The sequence below is a fragment of the Nanorana parkeri genome, unplaced genomic scaffold, assembly GCF_000935625.1.
Source record: "Nanorana parkeri isolate BGI_ZX_2015 unplaced genomic scaffold, ASM93562v1 scaffold840, whole genome shotgun sequence".
In the NCBI taxonomy this organism is placed as follows: Eukaryota; Metazoa; Chordata; class Amphibia; order Anura; family Dicroglossidae; genus Nanorana; species Nanorana parkeri.
The window spans coordinates 345,546-354,083 of record NW_017307108.1 but is presented as its reverse complement, the minus strand read 5'-3'; the positions used below and the strand labels follow the sequence as shown (position 1 = coordinate 354,083).

General features: G+C 43.4%; 1 protein-coding gene across 3 annotated transcripts in view; it reads left to right on the top strand.

The window, feature by feature from the left end:
• The window catches only part of CUL1 (cullin 1), a 78,343-nt gene that overhangs the window by 47,007 nt on the left and 22,798 nt on the right, over positions 1 to 8,538 (top strand). For all 3 annotated transcript variants that reach the window (XM_018565393.1, XM_018565392.1, XM_018565394.1), the window contains 4 exons: positions 2,376 to 2,550; positions 3,050 to 3,217; positions 4,735 to 4,785; positions 8,300 to 8,390. In XM_018565393.1, coding sequence (XP_018420895.1) covers positions 2,376 to 2,550; positions 3,050 to 3,217; positions 4,735 to 4,785; positions 8,300 to 8,390 — 485 coding nt within the window. The remainder of the gene's footprint in view (positions 1 to 2,375; positions 2,551 to 3,049; positions 3,218 to 4,734; positions 4,786 to 8,299; positions 8,391 to 8,538) is intronic.

Genomic DNA, 8,538 nt, shown 5'->3' with positions numbered 1-8,538 from the left:
ATATATATATATATATTAGTACCTTTTTTTTATTTTATTATTATGTGTGAACTATCCCCTCTGGGATCTCATGAATTAAATTCCACTCTGAAATGAGGGGCTTCAACCTATGACATTTTCAGAATTTTGATATGCTATTCTTACCCCACTCCCTTCCATTCTGCTGTATCCATTTCTAAAAGCAGCATATCTCTATTGGACTTTGAAGCATTCCATCGGATAGAGATGGGGATGAATACCATAGATTACAGAAGGCAATGAATGCCATTTAAAATTAGCCAGTTGCTACAGACAATATTTAAGCTGGATTCACATTGTTCTGTACACGTTGCAACACGCAACGTAATGCAAACATGTAGGTGGCAGAGGGTTCATATCATTTCCATTTGACACTAAACTGCCGTTATAGGTGTGAACCAGCTATATAGTAAAGAATGGCCTTTCTGCTTGAAATGCATTTTCGTGCAGCAAAATGCATGAGATTTGCTGCATGAGAATGGACAAGTGTGACTAGGCCTTTAAACACACAACTTATCTGAAAGAGAGTATATTTCCCTCTTTTAAAACAAATGAAACCATATTTTATTAGAGTAGTGATTTGCTTTTTGATGGGGAACATTTAGAAATGTTACTTTTGTCTAGGCGGCAGTGTCTGTCTATGAGGGTGTATAGGCACTCATAGCTGTATGTCTGCAATGTGAGATTTAAGGCGCTGCTGGCTCTGACTGTTAGTGTCAGGAGATTTGAAGATGTTACTACTGTGCTCTCCACTGTTATCTTCGCTGAAGGCTCTGACAGGGGGAAGGACAGTCCTGTGCTTTTATCAAGATGGCCACCTCCACACACAGACACAGGGGTTTGAACTTTGCAGGGGACATTTCCTTCACTTGGTGAATAAGTTAAAGCTCTTCTGACTTCCATCATCCAATCATGTGCAAGCAAAAATTCACCTCATTCACTAAGCTAAGTGAAAGTTCCTTTGCAAAGTGAAGAGCCTATTTTCCTTTAGTAAATAAACCCGACAGTGTAGAACAAAGCATAGCAAGCCAGGAAGGGGAACAGATCAGCTGCAAGGAGACCACCAGAAATACTGGTGATTAGTTCTTTACCCGCTCCCTTAAAGGAGAACTATGAGGTGAGTGCTTTTCACTCACCTCCTAGTTCTAGCCGACCTGTGACAATGAGACTGTCACAGGTCGGCTCAGTAGATCGGGAGGTGAGCGAACACATACCGGCGTTCGCTCACCTCTCGATCCTGTCACGGCTCTCTGCCGTGACAGGGGAGGGGCTGGATTCCCCCCTCCCCGCTCCGATCCGCCAGCGCTGACTGGCGGAACGGACCGGGGAGGGGGCGGGTACAGCTGGCTCTGCCTCTAGATAGGCAGAGCCAGCTGTCAGTCACGCAGCTGGGAGGATCCCGGCACAATTGTCGGGATCCGCTTCAGCTGCGGCGTCTCAGAATACCGCGAGCAGCAGCTCGCGTTATACTGCGGCATCTCAGCATACCGCAAGCTACAGCTCGCGGTATACTGAGCCTAGGGTGACGGGAGGACGCTAGTTTGTGGCCTCCTGTTACCCTAAGGAGAACTATGGGGAAAATCCTTAACCCCATAGTTCTCCTTAAGAGACGGTTACCTTTAAATTGGCACAGTCATATGTAGTTTGAATGAGCCTTATTGCTTGCCATACAAATTACATTTTTCATTGACATCCACCTTTACTCAGTTACACAATCAAAACAGTGGGTACTAGGTTGCATTGATTGTGGTTTTTTTTTTTTATTCAAACAAGAAGAAAATGCACCGAAATTCACATTTCTGGGTTTTAGCTAGGGTTGCGACTAATAATTTTTTTCATAATCGATTAGTTGGTTGATTCGTTTTTTTTCCATTATTCGGATTAAAAAAAATGAAGTGCCATCCTTTTTTTGCTGTATTACCAAGATTCCTGTTCCTCGCTCCACAGATTCCGATACTGGTTCACACTAAGGGCCACAGGGCACATAAATTGATGTTTCTATTCATGCTCTGGGTACTGCTTTACCACAAAACAGGACTGTTGTGTAGACAAGGGGTTATATGGGGGCTGGCTTACAAATTTTTCTGTTTGTGCCAAGTCTTCTCTCCTGTGGGCAACAATATAACCTGACTATCTGAATTCCTGTGTCCCTCAATGGACTCCAAGGGAAGCAAGTACGACAATGTGTACTAATGTGGCTAAGCAGTCTGTCGTTAAAATGGAACGATTTGCCAGGTTTTTTTATGCTGTTGGTTTTGTGGTGTTGGTGATGTTTAAAAAACCAAACAAACCATTTTACTCTTCTCAAAGTGATTTAACTTTTTTTAGTCATTTTGCTCCTTGACTTGTGCTCTCAGTCATGTTTATAACTACTGTACTAGTGTACACCAGTCTAATCAAGCACGAGGCGCCGGAGTGCCACCATCAAAATCCAAAAAAGGCCAGACCCCTGGAGGGGCTCAGTTTGTTGGGCTTGAACTTTATAAGAGATTAAAAGAATTCTTGAAGAGTTACTTGACAAACTTGCTGAAGGTGAGCGATACTTTTTAAAGAGCAGTTACTGCGTTTTTAATTTTCTTTCTTTATTCATATGAAAGATCAGTTTAATGCAAGCCCGTTTGCTGCTTAGTTTACTACATAATAGTTGTACCTTGCGCCTCTGATCTCACTTAGTCTACCAGACAGAGTCTGTCTGATTGACAACAATAGTCTCTTTGCAGTCTCTAATGACGTGAAAAACCCACGGTGCTCCTGGTGACCAGAGACCACGTGATCTAGGCTCTGGATCACATGAGGGAGCTCAGGAGCAGCGTTTTTTTATTCATGGCAAGAAAGAGGTACCTTTTTATTTACTCAAAATCTGCTTTACTGAGGCATGTGAATTTTAGTGATATATAGACTTCATTTCCTCCAGAATGTGTGGCAGGAAGTTGAGTAAAATAGAACATTGTGTTTTATTCAGTGAAATATTGCTAAACAACATTCCTATAGGATCTTTTGTATGATTAACTTTAATGTGCTCACTCTGCAGGATGGAGAAGATCTTATGGATGAAAGCGTACTAAAGTTTTACACACAGCAGTGGGAAGACTATCGGTTTTCTAGCAAAGTACTGAATGGCATCTGTGCATATCTCAACCGCCACTGGGTTCGGCGTGAATGTGATGAAGGGCGCAAAGGAATATATGAAATTTACTCGGTAGGACTTTTAATTAGTATTTTAGGTTTTATTGTTCTAGTACATTGAATAAATATAATAAACTCTTCAGTGTCAAAGTGAAATTAGGTCTCTGCCAATTGAAATTATTTACAACTAGCAAAAGTGTGCCCAGGCATGCTAGGGGATGTTTGGGCATGGGGGTGAGGTAGGGATTGTAAGTGCTGTAGTGAAAGCAGGGGGAGGTTCAGGGGCATTAGGTGTAAAAGTGAGGGGGGAGAGGAGGGGTTCGCTTGAAGCAAGCATAGGGTAACATTAGGAACGTAGGTTATGGAGTGTGAGTTGGGGACATGTGCTAACTCTGCACTCTGCTGCTGTTGGACTACAAGGCCCATGAAGCATTGCAAGACTGATGGCCACATGCATGACTCCCAGGGGCAGAGACTTGATGGGGTTCATAGTTTTACTACAGCTGTAGTGCCAAAGTTGCCTACCCCTGCGGTAGTGGAAAGTGTGGTTCTGTGCAGAGAGGAAGCGCAGAAGTTGGAGGGATGTCTCTGAAGTGACACTAAACCCAGGAGTTAAATCAAAAAAATGCATTCTAAGTACCTCAACTATTAATAAAAATGAATTTGTGTATCACTCGACTGTAGATCCTCAAATCATCTCTGAATTGGTGATGACTCTGTCCTTCCTTCTAGAGGATGGCTACTTTTCTTCCCCATGGTCCCTGTGTGTGATGTAAAGTAGCCACCACTCCAATCTCGCTCCCATGATAGACTACAATCTCACGTTTAGTTTACTAGTTTGTATAAAGATTGTAGTCCATCATTGAATCGAGCTTGGGGCTACTTTTACATCACACACACAGGGACCATGGGGAACAAAAGTTGGCACCCTCCAGAAGGTTGAACAGTGTCAGAGATGATTACTTTCATTTCTTCAAGTCAGGTTCCATTACCCTGAACCACAGGTCGGCTACCACCTTCTAGGACATGGGGTGGGTCTGCCTTTCCCCTTTAATGCTATGCTTTAGTGCCCTTAGTAGTTCTTTGTCTTTTTCGGGGGTGTGTGTGTTTGAGTTCCTGCCCCTCAGCTTGGGCAGCTTTTTCTTATCAAGCTTTGTCCTGTAATGGATGATCAAGAAAATAATTTTATGGTGAGGATAAAAATCCTATTTTCTCCATTGAGGGACACCACTCCCTTACCTCATAAGCTGCTATCTCTTTGGGCTGCCTGCTACAACAGAGCAGGAGTGGGGCAGGAGGGGTTATAGCCTCAAGGGGACTGGCCTTCAGTTTCTATGTGCCATGTGTCCAATTTTCCTGTAGGCAGCAGTATAACCCTAGGTTGCTAATCAAACTGCGTCTCACAGTGGGCTCTGACAGAAGGATTTTACAGCAAGTACAAAAAAAACCCAAATTTTCTCATATGAGGACTTTGGTGTCCTGCACATTTTACTAAATTAAGTCTAGCTTTTCTTATTTGTGAATCTCCTTGTTGCTCAATATGCTCTTACCAAAGAACACCTAGTGATCATAGATTTTTCTTCTTTCCAGCTTGCCTTAGTCACCTGGAGGGATTGCCTTTTCCGGCCTTTGAACAAACAGGTAAGAGCTGCAAGCAGAATTTTATTCTCGTCAGGTCTTTTAAAACTGTTAAGCTGGCCATACACTTTACAACCATCGCACGACTTTCGTCTTGCGAGGGTTGTAAAGTAATTAAAAGCTCGTACGATCTGCCCATCTTGGACAGGCAGATCGTACTTGCGATCATCGCTAGCCCGCCCCGCTGAGGGGAGGGCTTCCGATGATTTCAATGCCGCACGGGCAGTGTGCGCTTGCGCACACCGGCCCGTGCGGCATCTGTCTCCCAAGAACGCCACTAACCTGCCGACAATCCTACGATTCTTGGCGTGTTTTCAAGCCTGTTCAGGAGACAAAAGAAGTGCAACCGTACAGTAGAAACAGTTGCACGCCTTCCATTTTATGGGCACCTTAATTCTGTGTAAACTGATGACATGTTGGACCTTCTAAAAACAAACATTTTAATATATTTGCAAATGGGGCTTTGAGTATGAATGTGAAAATCTGCAAAAAAAAAAGTTATAAAATTACATTTATAAATCACAAATCGCTGGTATATATTACATACACTGAGTGGCCAGATTATTATGACCACCCCATCAGTACTTCGTTGGGCCACCTTTTGCCTTCAATACTGCGGCGATTCTTCTTGGCATTGACTCCACGAGATGTTGAAAGGTGATGCGAGGAATCTGACACCATGCCTGATGAATAGCACTGTCCAGTTCTGTGAGATTTGATGGTTGTGGAACCAGCTGCCTGATGGCTCTTTCAACTTCGTCCCACAAATGCTCAATTGGATTGAGATCTGGTGATTGTGGGGGCCACCTAAGCAAGGTAAAGTCTCCCTCATGTTCTTGAAACCACTCCTGCACAATAAGAGCACCGTGGCATGGCGCATTGTCTTGTTGGAAGAAGCCATTTCCATTGGGATACGCCATCTACATGATAGGATGAATTTGATCAGCAACGATACTTTGGTGTGTTGTGCTATTCAGACGTTGTTCCACACGAATTAAAGGGCCCAAAATATGACCCAAACCATAACACTGCCCCCACCAGCTTGAAGGGTTGTACTCATGCATGTGGGGTGCATGCTTTCATGCTGTTTCCGCCAAATCCTCACTCTGCATGATGCAACTGGAAACGCGATTCATCGGACCACATGACTTTTTTCCAATGCGCGAGTGACTGTCCAATCCTTGTGTTCCTGTGCGAATTGGAGACGTTTTATCTTGTTAACTGCAGACAGCAAAGGTGTTCGAACAGGCCTTCGGCTTCCATATCCCATACGATGCAGTGTACGGCAAACAGGGCGTTCAGAGATCATTTGAGAGGATCCCTGATTAAGATCTGCAGTCATTTGATGCACTGTTGCCCTTCTGTTGTCTTATACCAGTCTTGCCACTCTCCGTTCTGCGCTAACATTGAGTAGTCACTGACGACCACAATTCGCACGTTCTGACCCAGATTTTCAGCTGACAGTCCAGTCTTTAAACACTTTAACAACAGCTGCTCTTGAACATTTAACGAATTCTGCTGTTTTGCTGATACTCGCTCCATGGCTCAGAGCGCCAACAATCACCCCACGTTCAAAGGCTGTTAAATCGTGTTGTTTACCCAAATCGTCAGAAAAAAATCGCTTCTAATGTCGTGGTAAACAACCTGCTTCCCTATTTATAATGGTCTGGCCCTCTAGCAACTTCAGCGCGAAATTATAGCTAATTATAGCTAATCTGCCTACAAACGTCAGGTGGTCATAATAATCTGGCCACTCAGTGTATGCAATCTAATATTGTGGAGCCATTTATTCCAAACTGCATACAGCTGTTTCAGGCTTGTTGGCCTGCATCAGTACAGTGCATGGAAATGGCTTCTTTGGAGTAAGGCTTTGGGAGCAACCAGAAACTATAACTTGACAGCTTATGGTCAGGTGGACCAATCCCTCTCAAAGTTTAGCTTGGGCCCCACAGTCTCTCGCCTCCCTATTTGGTTCTTTTTAATGGTGTGGGAAATCTTTGAGCAGCAGGGAGCCTGTGGAGGTTAAAGGAGGGTATGGATAAGCTCATATATTGAAAGAAAAGTTTAAATTTTGCACATTCTCTCATCTGCCTATACCTCTGGATATACGTCATGCAGTTTTCACTAAAGAGGCTGCCTCTGCTTATCTGTTGTGTTATAGGCTCATAGCTACTTTTGTCTCGGAGAATATATGTGCATGAAAACAGCATTTGTCTCCCCTTTTGGAAATAATTGTTATCTTTTATAGTACCCTTCATTTCTACTTGGTGCTCTATGCATTTTATTTACTGAACACCAGGCAAACAGCTAAAAACACACGAAAAAATACTGATCAAGTTGCTGTTACCTGCCAAATGATTAGTATTTCTGCTCATCTGAGATATACACAGCTCTGCTACACAGTACAGTACAGCACAGCACAGCCTTGTCTGGCAGGGCAGAAGGCCTTTTTCTCTGGCAGTTAGAGTTAGTTCACTTTTTTTTTTAACTATATATATCAACTTTCCAAAAAAGTACCTGTGCGGGACCAGGGCTTTAGGGCGGTCTCGGTGTGTGGGCGGGGATTGCAGGAAGAGATTTGCAGCCAACACTATAACAGGCGCCGCGATTCACAGAAAGGTTGCCCGGACCTTGCTGGGGACCTCTGCATCCTTCCTGTGAATGGCAGCGCCTGTTTGCAGTGCTGGCTTCTGCTTAAAAATGTTAAGTGCAGGTATCGGCACCTTTTTACGAGTAAAAACAATGTGTTCTTGTTTTGGGACATGCGTGACAGCTGTGCAAGCAAAATCTGCAGCATATCACCCCTGCACGCACACTTTCCTAGCTGCTCCCCTGCAGCATATCAACCCCAATGAGCACACATCCCCAACAGCTCAGATTTGCAGCAATTTAGCTCCCTACTGTACACATATTCCCAGTTCTCCAGCCGTGTTGCTTCTGCACACAAGAGCAAGTTAAAGTGGGTTTGAGTGAAGCTGCTGGCAGCTCTAACAACTACTACATAAATATGCAGATATCTCTGCGCTAGGAAGGAATGGCTGCATGGTATTTTATGGAGACGATTGAAAAAGGTGCACCACGGAAAGTGTCTTCTCAGAGATTAAGCTCCATCTCCCTACTGCAGGCTGTTGGAGACAAGACTAGACAGAGGCTGAAGCTGTCTAGATCGGGGAGGAGTGTGAAGAAACAAAATGTTTATTTATGTGCCACATTTCAGAATAGGAAGTGAAGGAAGTTTTAATAAAATCATAAAGTGCTAAAATGAGGCCATTTACAGAGATTTATCTAGCCTTTGGCTTCAAGTTTATCAGAGGTCTATAATGCTGCAAGTATTCCTCTAGGTAATTCATTCGTTGTTAAAAACTGAGAGGTAAATTGCTTCAAGCAGCATGTAGAGTAGAGTGATTCTGGCTGGCAGCCACTGTGATAGATCGGTCTTGTGAAGCTATTTTTCTAATACTTGTCAGTTCAAGAGTCAGAAATGAAGAAAAAAATTCACGTGTGCCTTCTTTCTTAGGTGACAAATGCAGTGCTCAAGCTGATTGAAAAAGAGCGAAATGGAGAAACCATAAACACAAGGCTCATCAGTGGAGTTGTACAGTCTTATGGTAAGATCCCGTAGGCATATTTATACTTAAAGTCATAGTCTCCCTTGTACAAAAAAAAAAAATTTAAATCCACTCACGTTGATAAAATCTAGTACTGTATGTGCATTTTTTGTATTGGAGCCTGCAAAGCATTTCAACTGCGATCAGT